This window comes from Myotis lucifugus, unplaced genomic scaffold (assembly GCF_000147115.1).
Source record: "Myotis lucifugus unplaced genomic scaffold, Myoluc2.0 scaffold_547, whole genome shotgun sequence".
NCBI classification, from domain to species: Eukaryota; Metazoa; Chordata; class Mammalia; order Chiroptera; family Vespertilionidae; genus Myotis; species Myotis lucifugus.
In genome coordinates, this window is record NW_005871595.1 from 147,702 (window position 1) to 166,248 (window position 18,547).

At 56.0% G+C, this 18,547-nt stretch overlaps 2 protein-coding genes and 1 long non-coding RNA gene across 10 annotated transcripts in view; 1 reads left to right on the plus strand and 2 right to left on the minus strand.

Moving 5' to 3' along the window:
* Positions 1 to 4,017, plus strand: part of KLHL18 (kelch like family member 18) — a 37,885-nt gene extending 33,868 nt beyond the window's left edge. For 7 of the 8 annotated variants that reach the window (XM_014446519.2, XM_023745473.1, XM_014446520.2 and 4 more), the window contains 2 exons: positions 1,553 to 1,664; positions 2,450 to 3,958. In XM_014446519.2, the coding sequence (XP_014302005.1) occupies positions 1,553 to 1,664; positions 2,450 to 2,836 (499 nt within the window). In that variant the 3' untranslated portion in view covers positions 2,837 to 3,958. Of the gene's footprint in view, positions 1 to 1,552; positions 1,665 to 2,449 lie in introns of all 8 variants that reach the window. The other variant, XM_023745472.1, reaches the window with a different exon arrangement.
* A 2,422-nt stretch (positions 4,018 to 6,439) lies between these two features.
* Positions 6,440 to 7,615, minus strand: LOC111823548. The gene is made up of 2 exons (XR_002826591.1): positions 7,549 to 7,615; positions 6,440 to 7,082 (listed from the first exon to the last, which is right to left on the minus strand). It is a non-coding gene; the product is annotated as an uncharacterized LOC111823548 (long non-coding RNA).
* Position 7,616: 1 nt separating this feature from the next.
* On the minus strand, positions 7,617 to 9,880 carry LOC102438682 (15 kDa protein B-like; the record flags this gene model as incomplete). Its single annotated transcript, XM_023745466.1, has 3 exons — positions 9,551 to 9,880; positions 8,675 to 8,782; positions 7,617 to 7,640 (listed from the first exon to the last, which is right to left on the minus strand). Coding segments are annotated over exons 1-3 (312 nt in total), but the record flags the coding sequence as incomplete, so codon positions are not given.
* Positions 9,881 to 18,547: the final 8,667 nt, after the last annotated feature.

An 18,547-nucleotide genomic window follows, 5' to 3' on the forward strand; every position in this document is an offset into this window, starting at 1 on the left:
AATGTCAGCTCGTTAGTAGGATGTGTAACAACTTTCAGCTCGTTAGTAGGATGTGTAACAATGTCAGCTCGTTAGTAGGATGTGTAACAATGTCAGCTCGTTAGTAGGATGTGTAACAATGTCAGCTCGTTAGTAGGATGTGTAACAATACCAGCTCGTTAGTAGGATGTGTAACAACATCAGCTCGTTAGTAGGATGTGTAACAATACCAGCTCGTTAGTAGGATGTGTAACAACGTCAGCTCGTTAGTAGGATGTGTAACAATGTCAGCTCGTTAGTAGGATGTGTAACAATGTCAGCTCGTTAGTAGGATGTGTAACAATACCAGCTCGTTAGTAGGATGTGTAACAACGTCAGCTCGTTAGTAGGATGTGTAACAATGTCAGCTCGTTAGTAGGATGTGTAACAATGTCAGCTCGTTAGTAGGATGTGTAACAATGTCAGCTCGTTAGTAGGATGTGTAACAATACCAGCTCGTTAGTAGGATGTGTAACAATGTCAGCTCGTTAGTAGATGGATTCGTCGGTGCTTTTAAGCCAGCGGTTCTCAACCTGTGGGCCGCGACCCCTCTGGGGGTGGAACGACCCTTTCACAGGAGTCGCCTAAGACCATCGGAAAACACATCTATAATTACATATTGTTTTTGTGATTAATCACTATGCTTTCATTATGTTCAATTTGTAACAATGAAATTGGGGGTCACCACAACATGAGGAACTGTATGAAAGGGTCGCGGTGTTAGGAAGGTTGAGAACCACTGTTTTAAGCCAGTACCTCATTCGTTTAATTTATTACACGTTGGAGCAAGCAGGGCATCTAAGCCTGTTAGGTTGCACCGTCTGCTGGGCCCACAGTCGTCCACTCGGGGCGTTGGCTGCGGTCCTGGGCCCAGAGTGGGGAAGGCCTTCCTCCTCCCCTCAGGCGGGGGAGAGGCAGGGCCGAGCCATGGCGGATCTGGGGGTGCTCGGGAGGTAGGGAGGTGGCAGGAAGGGGTCTCAGGGGTTAGCCTGCCCGTGGGGCAGGGCACGGAGGCGGCGAGGAGACCAGGACCACGAGGTGAGGAACCACACCAGGCAGCGTGGACTCTGCCTCGAGGAAGCAGGGGGAGCCGCTGGGCGTGCTGCTCAGGGTCCCAGGGGGAGAGGCCTGTGCGCCAGGGCCTTGAAAGGAGGCTGCTGCAGTGATTTGGGGGAGGGGGGGACCCAGATCCAGGGGGTGGGGACAAGCAAGCCCAGGAGCAAACCAGCGGGGAATTGGTTGCCACGAGAACGCTGACGAGGGAGAAGAGGCCATAAAGCTGCTGTTCACCAGGACAGCCACTAGGGGGCGGCGCCCGTGGGAAAGACCTGGGATGCCGGGAGGAGCGCCCCGGGGAGGCTGGTCCGGGGCCTCAAGGGTCAGAGACAGCTGCGGGCCTGAGGCTGGGGGCGGCCTCGCAGGGAAGGTGGGTGCCGGGGTGGGGGGAGCACAGGCAGAGCCCAAGCCTTCTAAGGCTCCTGGGGGCAGGGACCCCGATCTCACGGCACCCCTCCTGCTTTGGCTCTTCCTGAAGGTGGACAGTGGTGACCCCGATGAGCTCCAGTCGCAGTGCTGCCGGGGTCACGGTCTTCGAGGGCAGGATATACGTGTCCGGCGGCCACGACGGTCTGCAGATCTTCAACAGCGTGAGTCTGGGCTCCTGGGCTGGGCCCTTGCTCCATCCTTGAGAGCGACTGGGAAAGGCAGTTCCCTGGGAACACGCTAGCCTTCCCGCTGCTGGGAGAGGCGTCGCCTAGTGGGGTTTCGGGCCACGGGAGGCAGAGTGCGCCCCCCTTCAGTCTCCATGGAGACCCGCATGCGACTGGTGAGAGCGCTGCCCCAAGCAGGTCAGCTACAGGCAGCGCGGCCTCGCAGGCAGCTGTGTGCTTTGGCCCAATTTGTTGGAAATAAAACCTCAGCAGCCGTTCACTGGTGGTTGGTTCCGAGGGCCCCTCAGTGCTGGCCGGGTTCAGGGAGCCCCCACATCCGCTGTCACTCCCCCGCAGAGCAGCCGTAAATACAGACGGAAGGTCTGTCTAGACCAGTGATGGCGAACCTTTTGAGCTCGGCGTGTCAGCATTTTGAAAAACCCTAACTTAACTCTGGTGCCGTGTCACATATAGAAATTTTTTGATATTTGCAACCATAGTAAAACAAAGACTTATATTTTTGATATTTATTTTATATATTTAAATGCCATTTAACAAAGAAAAATCAACCAAAAAAATGAGTTTGCGTGTCACCTCTGACACGCGTGCCATAGGTTCGCCATCACTGGCCTAGGCTCTGCCCTGTCCCTGTAAACCCAGGGGCAGGGGTGCCACCGAGGAGACGGCGTCAGAGCCAGGCACGCGCTGCAGGGCTCTCCGTCCCCGAGTCTGACGCCACGTGGGCCTCGCTGACCGCCTGTGCCGGGCTCTCCCTGCTGCAGGTGGAGCACTACAACCACCACACGGCCACCTGGCACCCAGCGGCGGGCATGCTCAACAAGCGCTGCCGGCACGGGGCCGCCTCCCTGGGGAGCAGGATGTTCGTCTGCGGCGGCTACGACGGCTCCGGCTTCCTCAGCAGCGCCGAGGTGTACAGCGCCGCGGCCGACCAGTGGTGCCTCCTGGTCCCCATGCTCACCCGCCGCAGCCGCGTCTCCCTGGTGGCCAGCTGTGGGCGCCTCTACGCCGTCGGGGGCTACGACGGACAGTCGAACCTCAGCTCCGTGGAGATGTACGACCCGGAGACGGACTGCTGGGCCTTCACGGCCCCCATGGCATGCCACGAGGGCGGGGTCGGGGTGGGCTGCATTCCTGTCCTCGCTGTCTAAGGCGCAGGTGGGACGTGGTGGGGTCGGGGTCAGGTACCAGCGTGGGCACTTCCTTCCAGGGGCAGCCCGCCGGAGAGGGGGACCAGCAGGCGCAGGGGAGCCGAGGGGCGGTTCCCGGGTGCGCGGTCCTTCCTCCGAGCCCAGGGCACCAAGACGCGCAGCCTGGCAGGTGCCTCTGGGCCTCACAGCTGGTGCCAGCGGCTGCTTGTGGTCACACGCCCAGGCCCGTCCAAGCCCAGCTCCGAGCCAGCCTGGCCGGAGGCTCCATCTGACACTCGCCTGCTGTTCTCCGGCCACGGAGCGGCCGGTCTGAGGGGCAGCCGCAGTGGCCACGCCGTGGAAGCGGGTATGGCTGGGAGAGGACGGCACTCGGAGTTCTCGCTGCCTGTGGAGACGCCTCCTTCCGTCCGGGCAGAGGCCTTGTCCTCCTCCTGGGAGAGCAGGGCGCACAGAGCTCTCCTGTCTGCTGTTGGGGTCTCAGTGAGGTCTCTTTCATCTTATTCCGGAGAAACATAAGGAAAAAAAGACACTTGAAAGGAGCTGAAGGAAATTTAAAGAAACACTTGAAAGAAACTGGAAAGAAAAATACCTTTTTTTTAAGTAAACATTTTTTTGCGAGAAGAAAATGTTAAAAAAAAAAAGAGACACTAAAAGGAAATCATGTGTTTAAACAGAAAACCACCCACCGTGTAGAGGGTGGTGACCGCTCCCACATCCGGTCGCACGCGGGCTTCCCTCTGGCCCCGCGTGTCGAATCCGCGCACGGAGGGCCCCGTAGCAAGGTGCTCCTCGGTTGTCTTCACACCCATCGTCAGAGGCCTCTTCCTCGCAGGCTTAGTGAGTGGGCTGACCTTCCGCAGCTCCTGCAGGGGGAGCGCCTCGCTGGTGGCTGGAGGCCCCCGGTGCCCCTCTGGTCGCTCACGCCACCCTGGCTCACTCACTCCCCTCCCCGCCTTTCGTTCCCTTCCTTATTCGACCAGCAGGAAGCAGTCCGTCTGGCCAGACTCTCGCTGGCCCGTCTGTCGTTCTTACTAGAGGCTCCTGGTGAAGCTTGTGGGGCTCTGCCTGCCTCCGGAGCCAGCCGAGGACTCGGTCTGGTGGCCTTGCCCCCCCTGCCCGTCCACTGCTGCTGCGCCCACTGCAGCCCAGGGCCTGGCCTCCCTGCGCCCTCGGCAGCCTGACCAGCAGACGGACCTCGACTCGCACGCAGAGCCGGCTTTCCCAAGTGAAGAGTCAGGGCCGAGGGACTCCTGCCGCTGCAAAGAACCAGCTTTGTGGTCCTTCCCCCGACTGAGCAAAGGGCTCTGGAGGGCACTGCTGCCTCCCCTCCCTGATGGGACCTCACAGGAGGCCCCCTGGGTCACCAGCGCGGGGCAGGGGGCCGTCCTTCAGCTGCTGCTGCCAGAGCTGGTGTTCTGCCTGCTGCCAGTATTTAGTGCAGGACGGGCCTCCTGTCCGCTGGTGCCTGCCCCGGAGGCTGGGAGCCTGGCGGGGAGCAGTGTGGGGCCGGAGTCGTCTTCCGCCCGAGGCCGCGAGGTTCGCCGGGTGAGCAGTCGCCAGGTGTCCGGAGGGAATACCCTGTGCCTGCCACTTGGGCGCTGGGCCTCTAGGACAAGCACTTGAACATGATTTTTTAACGACAACAATCGATACGGCTGAGCTGACCCTGCAGCAGCTCTGACCTTCCCCACCCTCTCATCGGCCCTGAGGTGGCCGGGGAGGTGGGTCCGCTTTCCTGGTGGAGAGCGGTGTGTGGTGCCCGTCTGATTCTCATCAGCCCCTTCTGTGAACTTGAAGTAGCACTGACAAGCCTGCTGGTGACGGCGCTAAGAATCGGTCAGTGGGCCAAGGAGGGGGCCTGGCCGGTCCTTACGAGGCTGCCACTGGGGGTGGCTCATTTCCCGAGACCTGCTGCCCTGGTAGGGCCTTCCCGCGTCCCTCCCGCCTCCCGTCCCTCCGCCTCCCCGGCGACATTGCACTGCTGACAGAGCGCTTCCCAGGAGAGGGAGCCAGGCCTGGACCCGGCTCAGCGCAGGTGCACACACACCGACAGTTTTACACTCTGAGCCCCTCAGTCCGAGGGGGATGTTTGCCAGCAGCTGGTCTGCCCTTTGGTGCCGGCGCCTTCTCATCACCCCGGAGACGTGCAAGGGGTTTCCAGGCCGGACAGCTGTGCTCGGGGCCTTGGGTCTCGCCCAGCCCGGAGCAGAGGGCTATGACCTGTGTCCTGGGCATTTCCCCTTAAAGCACGTGTTTGACCTGCGATCAAAGCCGAGATGGGAGCTGGAGACCAGCCTCTGACGTGGCCACAAAGATGGGAGCAGGGAGAGATTCTCCTCCGCCCGCCCCCCAATTGACTGTTTCCCAGAAAATCTCACTTCCTTTTATTTATGGAGCGCATGTGTTAAGAAACCAAAGAGAAATAAAGAGCACACTTCTATCGTCTTGCCCTTTCCTGATTCATTTTTAAAATACTATTAGAAGGAAGTCATATTTTTATTGTGATTCATTGAAGAACACAGAACAAAGTAAAAATATGCTGTGAAAACAAGGGAACAGCCAGATACAGCAAAAGCATCTTTGGAAAGACGGGTGCATTTTATACGAATGGGTTCTGTGCAGAACGTGCGGAAGACGACCGGCGTGTGGCCTGCGTGCTCCTGTCCAGGTCACCGCTCCTCTTGACATTACAGTTGAAAAATCTGAGGGGACAGTCCCGCCCGCACCGTGCGTGGTCTGGGGCCCGGGCCTGGCGTGGGCTTTGGCAGCGAGGGGACAAGAAGACAGCAGATCCTCCTCAGGCTCCGAGCTGTGGGGGGAGGTCACGGCCCCGCAGGCAGGGACGCCCTTTCCCGGTGAGCGACACCCCATCGCGGGAGCGGCTGCTGCGCTTCGGCTCCCTTCTTGCCGGGCTCTGGCCCCCACCCTCGCTGGCACGGAGCCCACTCCTCCCCCCCGCGGCGCACACGCCGCTTTGGCTGCCGCTCGGATAGCGAACATCACACCCCCAGGAGGTGCAAGGGAACGGGGCGCTCTGCTGGCGTCTCCGGGCTCCACACCCCGTTTCCTGAGAGGTTTTCTCCTTAAGGAGCTCAGGTGCCTCGGTGGCCAGGACCAAGCCGGGACCGAGGCTGGTGAGAGCCGAGCCGAGGACGCCAGTCGGAGCCGGGGGTGCCAGTCGGAGCCGGGGGGCGCCAGTCGGGGCCGAGGACGCCAGTCGGGGCCGGGGGCGCCAGTCAGGGCCGGGGTGAGGCGGTTGCCCTGGGATGGACGGAGGGAAGCTGCTGAGTGTGTGACACCCTTTGGACGTTGCAGGGGGGCCCAGGAGGCGTCTGATACATAAAGTCGGGGTCGGGAAGAGGTGCTGCCTGGAGCTCTGATGAGGGGGAGGCATAAAGGAACTAAAGGCGGCCGATGACTGCCTCCCTGGGCCCCCAGGGCCCTCACGCCCCCTCCGCCCGCATCCCGTGTGCTCTCCATGTCCCTGTCCCGACCCCAAGGACCTTGATGCAGTGGAACCGCCCCGGGGCCTGCCTCACGGGTCTCCTCGCCCCGAGTCCAGTTGGCCCAGCTGACACTTCATTCATTCACACGGGCACTCGGTCTCTGTCAGAAATGCTTTATTGAGCCTCTCCCCTGAGGATGGGCTGACCCCCCCGCCCCCCGTGGCAACGCCTGCGGATGTGAAGGGCCTGGGCGGGGGCGGGGGTGCCGGGTCCTGCAGAAGGACTGTCCTCCCAGGAGCACCTGGTCGAGAAACCCATCCCCCTACCCCGTCGCCGGCGCCGGCGGGCACAGCTGTGCGCACACAGGGTGCGTCCGGCCGGGCACAGCAGGTCACGCCGGCTCTGAGGAGGGAAGGACACCTGCTGGGGGCAAGCCCAGGGCTTCCTGGAGGAGGTGGCCTTGGAGCTGAGCCTTGAAGGGTGAGTAGGAGTTAGACACAGGACGGGCTGGCGTTCGAGCGGAGGGCAGCAGGTGTGCGGAAGCAGAGGCGTGTGGGGGACTATTCAGCAAAGGGGGTGCTGAGGCCGCCGAGGGAGTGGGCGGTGGGAGGGGAGGTCATGGCTGGGATGCGGGCCTCCCCTCCTTCCCGGCCCTAGAAATTCCTCAGGATGTTGTTGATGATGTTGTTCCTGGCGTTGTCATACAAGTCCCTGACCGCGGGGGGCAGCTTGGAGCGGTCGATGTCTGAAGCGGCTTCTTCGGGGGGTGGAGCCGGAGCCGTCGGCTGCTCCCGCGAGTCCTGCAGAAGGGACGCTGTGGTCACGCTCACCGCCCTCACGGACTGTCGCCCCTTCCCGTCCTGCCTGGGCTCCTCCCCAGGCCGATGAAGAGGCTGCGGCCCAGGCAGCCGTTGGTGATGGGGCTGGAGGTGCGCCCAGAGGGCCCGGGCAGGCCTGGGCCTCGGGACTCGCTTCCACCCTCGCTCTCCACTCACCGGCCAGGAGGCTGCACCTCCGTGGTGTCTTCCCCCCAAGTGTGGGCTGGAGAGGAGGGTCGGTTCCCAAGAGCCAGCGTCCTGCCCAGGAGGCAGGTGCGGCTCTCAGCACCCCCGGCCCCACCCACCGGCCTCGCCCCTCCCCTTGTGCCAAATGACCCACCATCCTCAGAATCCCTCGAGAACCGGCATGGAGGACGGCTTGGTCGTGATCAACCCATTCTCCAGTCGAGGAAACTGAGGCCCTCCTGTGCCCAAGCCAGTGGCTCACCTCTTGCTGGCGCTCGGGGCCTGGGCTGCAGTCGACCAACAGGATGCTCTGACGGCCCAGACGTCCCAGGTGCTCGTGCAGTTCCGCTCCTCCTGCGGGGCAGCCAGCACAGGGGCTGGAGGCGGATCCGGGCCCAAGGCACCCACCCCACAGCCCACCGCCGTGTGCTCATCCTCCCAAACCAGAGCTGCAGCTGAGGATGACCCAGGGCCCCCCCGGACTAGACACCCCCCCCCCAGGTGAAGGGCGTGCTCGTCGGTGACTCAGGGATGCCGCCCTCGAATGAGCCCCCTGAAATGTGTGGGGGCACGAAGGGGGCCGCCCACGGGGCTGTCGGACCCTGGGGGGTGGGGTTGTGGGAGATCCTGACCTCATTTTATTTTGCTTCTCCACAGTTTGTTAATTTGCCATCAGAAAATGTTATTTTTCTAATTTCATACCTTAGGTACATTATGGTCCCACTTTATTCTTTTTCCATTTAGTCATTTTTTTAAAAAATATATTTCTGCGGAAACCGGTTTGGCTCAGCGGATAGAGCATCAGCCTGCGGACTCAAGGGTCCCAGGTTCGATTCCGGACAAGGGCATGTACCTTGGTTGCGGGCACATCCCCAGTGGGGGTTGTGCAGGAGGCAGCTGATCAATGTTTCTAACTCTATCCCTTTCCCCTCCTCTCTGTAAAAAATCAATAAAATATATTAAAAATATATATATATATTTCTATTGATTTCAGAGAGGAAAGGAGAGAGATAGAAACATCACTGATGAGAGAGAATCATGGATCGGCTGCCTCCTGTTCGCCTCCCACTGGGGATCGAGCCCACAACCCGGGCTTGTGCCCTTGACCGGAATTGAACCCGGGACCCTTCAGTCCGCAGGCCCACGCTCTATCCACTGAGCCAAACCGGCCAGGACTATTTAGTCATTTTTAGCATGTTTTGCTTTTATAATAAGGACTAATTTATAGTAAGAAAACACAAAGCAGTAGGGAAAACATTTCTAAAAAGGCTGCTACAGTGAAACCTGGCGTGGCCGGGGGAAATGGGCAGAGACGAACAGAGCCCCCCTCCCCCCCAGGCCAGTGGAGAGGAGAGGACCCCCTGCTCCTGCTGGATTGGGGGACTCACCCCGCCGTCCCTGAAGGCGCACTGCTGGGGCTCTGGCTGCTGCCGCCGCCCTGAGAGGCACACCGTCTCCTTGATCCTGAACCTGACCAGCGTCCTTAAGGTGGAGTTCTGCAGAAGCAAGAGCAGCTCCTGGTGAGTCCCTCAGCGGACGGAGCCGAGGCACCGAGCGGTCAGCGCAGCCCGGAGGAAGGGCTGAGCCCAGGCCCGGGCCTCCCACCACGGCCAGGGCCTCTCAGGCCGCGGAGGTGCGGGGAGCTCTCGGAGACTGGCCGCAGGAGCCACTTCAGAGCCGTGGGCCGTCTGCTGTGACCAGGAACAAGATAGCAGCCGTGCCTTGGCGGTGGCTCAGTGGTTAGAGAGTGCAGAATGCAACCAGTCGATGTGGCTCTCTCGCATCCATGTTTCCCTCCCTCCCTCCCTCCTTCTCTCCACCCCCCCCCCCCTTCCACTCTCCCTGAAAAAGCAGTGGGAAAACTATCCTCAGGTGAGGATAAACAAACAACAAAAAGAATACCAGCCTTGGGGGGTGGGGGTGGCGGGGGGTGACGATGGGGGGAAGGAGACATATGAAATACTGTATGTAATACTTTAAACAATAAAAACAAGAACACCAGCCCTGCACGCTCAGCTCCCTGCCAGGAGAGGCCGTGGGGCGGGAAGGGGAGACCAGGCCTTTTCCTGTCTGTGCAGTCCTTCCGGCCGGGCCGGACCCCCAACCTCCCAGCAGGCCCGCTGTCCGGCCAGAGATGACCACCTTTCTTCCCCTCGAGGGGAGAAGCAGCCCCACGTTAACCACAGCTCATGTTAACCGGCACGTGGGGCCGTGCCAGGCCGCCTCTCCCACCTGCGCCCTCTCGGGCTGCTGCGGACGCTCACCGATCTGACTGTTGGGAGGACTTCCAACAGGCCAAACAGGGGCTGGCCTTGCCTCCCGGCGTTGAAGAAATGCAAGGCCTGAGTGGCAATCCTCTCCGGGGGGAGCCGCCGGTGTTGGGCCTCACAGGCCATCGCCGCCAAGCCCGCCACCAGCACGAGTGCCCTCCAGGCCCCTGCCATGTCCCTTCTCTGGCCCACGGCCACTTGCCGGCCCTTTTAGGCGCTCCTTGGGCGGCCTTGTGCAAGGGCTGCTGGTGACATGAGGGCCTCTCCCTTCCTTTGCCAGACACCACTGTTGGCCAATGTTCTGAAATGCCATTGGCCAAGAAGCAAGCCGGTTTGGGCAACGGCTCAGGGCCTCCGAGTGGGTGAGAGCCCTGAGCCGGGGGCAGGAGACCTGGCTGATCTGGGGCAAGTCCCTTCCCTCTGGGCCTCTGTGTCCCCACCTGTGCCACCAGGAGGCCGGCTCCGGCGGCAGGACCCTGTGCCGTCTCTGCCTGGCGGTTCTGGTTTGACCCCAAAGAACCTTCCAGAACACGGAGTCTGTGTGCGGCAGCCCCTCGGCCACGGGCACAGAGGCGGCCCCTCTGCGGCTGGGCCAGGCTGCCATCCACGATGTGACAGACATTTTACAAGCTGGTGTCAGCCTTCAGAAACCTGTGCCTGACTCTGAAAAAGCCAGATCTGCTCACCCCTGGCTCCTCCTCCCTGCGGCTGTGACGGCGGCGGCCTCCCCAGGGAGACCCTCACTGTCGCCTCCTGGCCGCTCCCTGGACAAGGCTGGGAGGCGGGGTACGGCTTCCTAGCTGCTGGGATGGGCAGTGTCCTTTTTCTTGTGCTTGATGTCCATTTCCTAGGTGTACCGGTTAGTAATGCGGATTGACTGTCAACCGGTTAGTAATGCGGATTGACTATTAACCGGTTAGTAATGCGGATTGACCCTCTACCAGTTAATAATGCGGATTGCCTATTAATCGGTTATAATGCAAATTTTGTAATCAAAGAAAACACGATAATTTCAAGAGAAACATCAGAAGTGCTTTATTCAACGTAATGTCCATCGCTAGCTACACATCCCCCCATCTTTCAGGTAATTTGTGGAGACCGTCCCAATAGAACTTTTCTTGTTTTGAGGCAAACCATTCAGAGACCCCATTTTCCATTTCTTCGTATATTTTAAGTGCTGCTCAGAACGTGCGTGTGCCGTCGATCGGACAAGTGGTCATCTGAAGGCGCAAGGTCTGGCGAATCCGGCAGGTGGGTTCATACTTCCCAGGCAAGATCTTTTAACGTGTCTTTAACTGCTTTCGAAGTGTGTGATGGTGGGTCATCATGAAGCAAAATTACTTTGCTGTGTCTTCTGGCCCATTCTGGTGGTTTTATGATCAAAGCGTGGTTCAAATTGATTATTTGTTATCGGTGGCGATCAGTATTAACGGTTTCACCTGGTTTTAGAAGCTCATAATACACCACACCTTCCTGATCCCACCAAACACAGAGCATTGTCTTCTTTCCGAAGCTATTTGGCCTTGCAGTCGCTGTTGATGGTTGACCTGGATCAACCCATGATTCTGTGCGTTTGGGATTCTCAAAATAAATCCACTTTTCATCGCCAGTCACAATTCGATGCAAAAAAGACTTTCTTTCGTGCTATTGAAGCAACATTTTACTGATGACTTTTCCGTTTTCCATTTGTCTTTTGTTTAGTTGATGAGGCACCCACTTTCCTTCCTTTAAAATCGTTCCCATTGCTTGTAAATGATCGGAAATTGTTTGCTGAGCAACGTTCCATCTTTCTGCAGGTTGTTTCTGAGTTTGACACGCATCTTCACCCAATAATGCTTGTCATTGTTGGGCTTCAAACTTTTTTGGTTGACCTGGATGTTGTCTTTCACATCGAAATCATCCCTTTGAAAGCGTTTAAACCAGCGTTCACAAGGATCTCGAGACGGAGCATGTTCACCATAAGCTTCCCGAAGTATACGATCACTTTCAGCAGCAATTTTCTTCAAAATAATGAATTTAAACTTCCCGCAAATGCTCTTTTTTTTTGGCACGAAATTCGACATTTTTAAGTGTAAAAATATCTATGATGTGAACACCTTCAGCAAATTTGACATATGAAGTTTTGAAGCTTGCTGTCAATACAGCAAAATAGCACACATATCAAATCGCATATGTATCAACATATGTGTAACTCCATCTATTGGAAAAAAATCCGCATTATTAACTGGTACACCTAGAATAAATCTTTTAAAAAACCTCACCCAGCCCTAGCCAGTTTGGCTCAGTGGATAGAGCGTTGGCCTGCAGACTGAAGGGTACCAGGTTCGATTCCTGGTCAGGGCACTTGCCTGGGTTGTGGGCTTGATCCCTTGTAGAGGGCGTGCAGGAGGCAGCCAATTATTCTTTCTCATTATCGATGTCTCTCTCTCCCCCCTCTCCCTTCCTCTCTGAAATCAATAAAAATATATTTAAAAAAAGAAAAGAACAGCCCAGGCGCAGAGCTGGTAAGGGAAGGTGCTGGGAGGTGCTGGGCTACCAGCCCAGGGTGGCGCCCCCACTGCTCTGCCCTCCCCGGGGCTGTGGGCTGGCTGGCCCCCATCTGCTGAGCGGAGTCTGCTGGGAGGGAGCCTGGAGCCTGGGAGGGCGAGGGCAGGATTCCCGCGTCCAGCAGGAGGTTTCTCCAAGCCCCGCCCTGCATGTGACCACCTGGGGATGAGTTTGGGGCAGGGGGCAGGTGAGGCTCTGGAGGGCGTTGGAGGGTGCAGGGAGCAGGAAGTGGACACGGGGGCTCCCCCGGCAGGAGGCGAGAGCCCCCCTTCAGGTGAGCGTGGCTGCCACAGGGCTCACTGAGCCAGCAGCACCTCCCCAGGCCCCGTGGCTTCGGCGCCTCCGTGAGAGCGTGGGGAAGCAGAGCTTTCACCAGGGCCGGCGGCCCTTGGGCAAGGCTCCGCCCTGGCTGGGCCTCCGCGTCCCTCTGGCTCTAACGCGTGGTCAGGGCGGGCAGAGACCCAGGCCTCAGCCCTTGCCCAAGTCGGTGGAGAAAGGGGCTGTGGCACCACTGCCCGTGGGGACACACACCTGATGCTTCGAAACCAGCCGTGTGGACACAAGTTGCCCCACTACCAGGGACGCCTGGCCTCTGAGAGTCCACATGGAGCCCAGCCCTGACCCCGCAGGTGTGGTAACCCCCGGGCCGACCCTCTCCAGCCCTCACTGCGGAGTCCAGGCTGAGGATGTCTGGGGGGGGGGGGTTCCCGGGGCACCCTGAGGCCCATCAGCCCGGGCCCTCCCGTCCAGCAGCTGGAACCCGGGGTCTGTCCCTGGCAGGAGAGGGAGAAACCCTCCATTGCTTGCTTCCCTTCACAGACCCGGGTGCAGGCGTGCCCCTCGCCTGAGAATTAAACCTGGTTCTGAACAAAACCACCTTATTTCAAGTCCATGGGGCCTTTGTGCAGCCAATGGTGCCCCAGGTGGTGGCCCTGGTGCCATCTGCTGGCCAAGTGACGTCCAAGAACTGGGGAGGGTGTGGGTTTCTTCATTATTATTTAAATACTAGAGGCCTGCCTTCCCTGGCTGCCTGCACAGGCCTCCCTCCAGCACCGGGGGCCCAGGCTTCCCTCGCAGCCCCCCGCTTTGTCCGGAAGGTCATCCGGAAGGATGTATGGTCTAATTAGCATATTACGCTTTTATTATTATAGATGTTTTTATTGATTTGAGAGAGAGAGGGAGGGAGAGGAATAGAGAGAAACATGGATAGGCCACCATATGCACGCCCCCTGCTGGGGAGCGAGCCCACACCCGGGCATGTGCCCTGACCAGGAATCACACCCGTGATCGCTTGGTTCTTGGGTCGACCCCCAACCCCTGAGCCAGGCCGGCCGGGCACCATCGCTATCTTTGAGTGCCGTGCACTCATTGGTCGGATGAGTATCAAGTGGACTAGTCGTGGTTTGGGCTTGCGTTTCCCTCTGCGTGGTGAGGTTGAACATCTTCCTGTAGGTGTTTGGTTGTTCCCATACAAGACATGTGCCCATTTTTCTACTGGGTTGTTTGTCTTGAGAACTCATTGGAGTTCTTTGCATATTCTAGACCAGTGGTTCTCAACCTTCCTAATGCCGCGACCCTTTCATACAGTTCCTCATGTTGTGGTGACCCCCAACCACAAAATTATTTTCGTTGCTACTTCATAACTGTAATGTTGCTACTGTTATGAATCGTCATGTAAATATCTGATATGCAGGATGTATTTTCATTGTTACAAATTGAACATAATGAAAGCATAGTGATTAATCACAAAAACATTAAAGCATAGTGATTAATCACAAAAATTACATAAATATGTAGTTATGTGTTTCCCGATGGTCTTAGGCGACCCCAGTGAAAGGGTTGTTTGACCCCCAAAGGGGTCTCGACCCACAGGTTAGAACCGCTGTTCTAGACAGTAACCCTTTGTGGCTTATGTCTCACAATATTTTCTCCTAATTTGGTCTTGTCTTTTCCCACTTTCCTTATAACACCCTGCTTTCCTTTTAACTTTTTAGTTTGACATCATTTCAGGCTTACTTGGGGAAGTTGCAGAAATTGTACAAAGAATCCCTTCGTACCCTTTGCTCAAGTTCTCCAAATGCTAGCGCTTCACCATGTTGGCGTCCTCCTCTCTCTCCCTCTCTCTATCCACAGACACGTATGCACATGTGTAACGTTCACTCGCCTCAGCCCCTCTGGCCGCCTTGCTGTTCTGCAGGCTGCCGGGAGCCTTTGAAGTGTGGTAGCAGCCATCTCAGGTAGAAACTGTAGTTTCACTCTAACCCTGCTGTTTGGCTTAACAATAGAAAAGTTATTTTGATTTTCTGAATTTTGTAAATCATCCCATTCGATTGAATGCCTTATTGATTGTAATGTGACTATCTCATTGGTTGTGATCTTACTGGTTTTAGAAAGCACATTCCTCTGTACCTGGGAACCAGGACAGCACAATTATCCCAAGACCTGAGGGTTCCAGATAATGTTTCCCTGTCAACTCAGTGGCCCCAAGACCCGAGGGCTCTAGATAATGTGTTTCTGTCAACTCAGTGGTCCAAAGACCCAAAACTATAATTAATCTTTGTAGATAACTAATTGGCTCAATATCGCTTCTATAACTGCTTTGTGCAACCAGGGTCCTCATTCCCAACCCTGGGATGTAATCAATACCTTTGTGATCTCTGCCTATAAGTCTGGTGCTGCGGCCATCTTATCACTGTGAGATTTGGGAGAGCGAAATGCCCCCTCGGAGTCCCGGATTGCAATAAATGTGACTCTTTAATTCGACTTCTTGAGGCGTCCTTCTGTGATTCGCGGGGTACATTACAACACCTTGTTGCCGGGCCTTTGCACTTGCTGTCCTCTCTTCTGGATCACTCCTCCCCGCACTCTGACCCTGGTTTGCTCCTTCACGTCCTGAGACCCTGCTCAGAGAGCACCTTCTCAGTACAGCCGACCCTGGTCCCCGGAATGAAAGGTGTGACACTGCAGGTGCCCCTCCCGCACGCTCCCACCGCTCTCACCGCAGACGGCAGTGATGCCTCTAACTTCCCATCGTCTCCACTGCCGCCCTCCGCCTCCCGCGCTCACTGGGACCCCACCAGGGCAGAGATGTCCGCCTGTTTTACGCAGCGACACCTAGAACAGCGCACAGGGCACGGTTGAATAAATATTTGCTGAACAGTCCTGCCGGTGTTGCTCAGTGGATAGAGCGCCGGCCTGTGGACGGGAGCTTCCCGGGTTCGATTCAGTTCAAGGGCAGGGACCACGGTTACAGGCTCCTCCCCGGCCTGGGCCCTGGTCAGTGCTCGTGCAGGACACAACCCATCGATGTGTTTCTCTCACATCGATGTTTCTCTCTGTCTTTCTCTCTAAAATCAATGGAAAAATATCCTTGGATGATACATACACACACACACACACACATTTGTTGAATAAATGAACTGAGAGGGAGAAGATCCAGGCCCACCCTTGCTGGGAGATTAGTGATCCTCTCCCTCGTCCAGTCCTCAGTGTAAAAGGGAGGGTGTGTGTCTCAAGCAAGTTTGGGGTGGGGGGGCGGGGCTGTGCCGCGCCAGCACAGCCAAGGTGATCCTGCGTGGGGGTGATGAAAGGATCAAGAAAAGACAGACATGAGAATGACAGCTGGGTCTCGGTGGGACGCGGCTCCCTGATGAGGAGACAGCGCCGGCGCCCACAAGCCGTGTCTTTATTTTATAGCAGATGCCACGAGGCAAAGTAGGGGCGTGATCAAGATGTTTACAACATTCTCGTTGGTTTCAACCCTATTCAACTACATGCACCTGAACTCTATCACTCAGGCACGTGGGGCCAGGTGTTCGGACCATAGGCTCAAGCTTACAGCTACAGCCGTTGGCTATAATTGTGCTGGGAGGGCTCTGCCCTCCAGCTGGGACTTTTTTTTTAAAAAATATATTTTATTGATTTTCCACAGAGAGGAAGGGAGAGAGACAGAGAGTTAGAAACATCGATGAGAGAGGAACATCGACCAGCTGCCTCCTGCACATCTCCCACTGAGGATGTGCCCGCAACCCAGGCACATGCCCCTGACCGGAATCAAACCTGGGACCCTTCAGTCCGCAGGCCGACGCTCTATCCACTGAGCCAAACCGGTTTCGGCTCCAGCTGGGACTTGAACGTGGCTTTGCCATGAGAGGACTGTGCCCTCTCATTAGTCCGAGGCTTGAACCTGTCCAAAACACTGTAGCTGTGCCCCATATATCCCCCTTTACTTTTGTTTTTAAACACGCCTATTTACATTATCCAAAAAACTCTAAACAAATTATTCAGCGTAAAGCTGAAGATCATGGAGGAAATATTAAACTTACTTCTGGCTATTAACAAAACCATAAACAGCAATGTTAACAAGAGAACAAAACTCTGGCTAATAACAAAGCAATACCAATGCAAAACCAAACTACAAGCATGTTAACGTTTCAGGACATCTTACTCAAAGTCCTTAGGTTCAGCTCCGCAAGATTTTTCAGAAAACCGACAGTTCACCAACGCTAGCATAGCTTCCACTTGCTTTTCTAACATCTGCTTGGCCGCAGTCGCCATCTTCTCCAGCGGACTCCATGCTGATATCCCGCCGATGCAAAACTAGTGCCCTGGGTCAGGCTGTTTGGACGGTTGTCCTCAGCACTGAGTCCGCACAGGTGGCAGTCTGGTCCCTACTCGGCCTCTTTCTCTAGCCATGGCTGCATGGAAACGAGCAGCCCTCGGTCCTGCAGAGCTGGAGACCTCCAACTCTGAGTCTGGCGTCTCACACAGACCCCAAGTCCCAGGAAGCTATCTGGTTCCGCAAGCAAAGATAACCAAAGCCTAGAAACAATGCAACTGCCGCACGAGCTTATGATCTAGGTCTAAAATAAAAATTACTGCCCTGACCGGTTTGGCTCAGTGGATAGAGCGTCGCCCTGCGGGCTGAAGGGTCCCGGGTTCAATTCCGGCCAAGGGCATGTACCTTGGTTGCGGGCACATCCCCAGTCGGAGATGTGCAGGAGGCAGCTGGTCGATGTTTCTAACACTCTATCCCTCTCCCTTCCTCTCTGTGAAAAATCTATAAAATATATTTTTTAAAAAATTACTTCCTTAAACATCAGCAACCACAGCCATCTTCTGCTTTACAGTGGCTTAAACAAAACCTAGGAGATTTCTACCTTATTTTGTACCTCTTAATTACTTATTTTCTACCACTTATTTCTCTATTTCTACTTTATTTCTAACACTTGTTTCTACTTATTTCTCTATTTCTACAGCTTATTTCCTACCACTTATTTTTTAGTTTATTTCTTACCGCTTATTTTCTAATGTCTACCACTTACTTTCTAATGCTTATTTCTCTCTACCGCTTACTTTCTACTTATTTCTCTACCTCTAACTATGAACTTGGCTGCCCTTGTCCAAACCTTCCTGGTTGCAACCCCCGCTTACAGAACCATAGGTAGGCCTGGCTGCCCTTGCCCAAACCTTTCCTGGGTTGCAACCCCCGTTTATTTCTCTATTTCTACAGCTTATTTCTACTTATTTCTCTATTTCTACCGCTTATTTCTACATTTCTACCGCTTATTTCCTACCGCTTACTTCTCTATTTATTTCTCTATGTCAGGGGTCCTCAAACTTTTTAAACAGGGGACCAGTTCACTGTCCCTCAGACCGTTGGAGGGCCGGACTATAGTTTAAAAAAAAAACTATGAACAAATTCCTATGCACACTGCACGTATCTTATTTTGAAGTAAAAAAACAAAACGGGAACAAATACAATATTTGTATTTGCATGTGGCCCGCGGGCCGTAGTTTGAGGACCCCTGCTCTATGCTAACAGCCATAAACATGGCTGAAGGGGTAGCTTCCACTCCTTGCTTTTCTGCCCTTTGCTGGGCCTCCGTTGTTAGCGTCTTCCGCTGACCCCATGTGGGCACCTCGGCCCCTAGTGTGGCCTCTGTTTTCTTTCTCTTCCTCTTTGCTGTCATCGGGGCAACTCTCAGTCCCTTGATCGGAGGGACAAGGAGCTTCTCGGGTCCATTGTGGTGTCGCACATACCGTCCTGGCACCCAAATTGGCTGCTGCTCCTTCTGGAAAGACACAAACACCTCTTCTCCCTGTTTGTTTTAGTCCTTGCATTTTCAGAGTACGATTGGCTACTAAATCCTGAAGTGTCTTCCCCAGCCTGCTTAGCCTCATACAGAGACGCTGGAGTGGAGACAGAGATCCCACTCTTGTTCTTGCTTGTTTAGAAGGTGACTGGAGAGGCTTATGAGTGACAGTGAGCTTCCCGAAGGCTTGTCTTAGACCCATCATCCCGGCCCGCCTGCGTTGTTCCCTCTCTGCCTCCTCCTCCAATTCTCGTTCGTTTTTGGAGGAAGCACATTGTCCAGAGGGCTTTCCCCCACAGGAATGGTAGCCCCAGGGACTGGAGGAGGTAATGGAGGTGCCGAAGGTGTA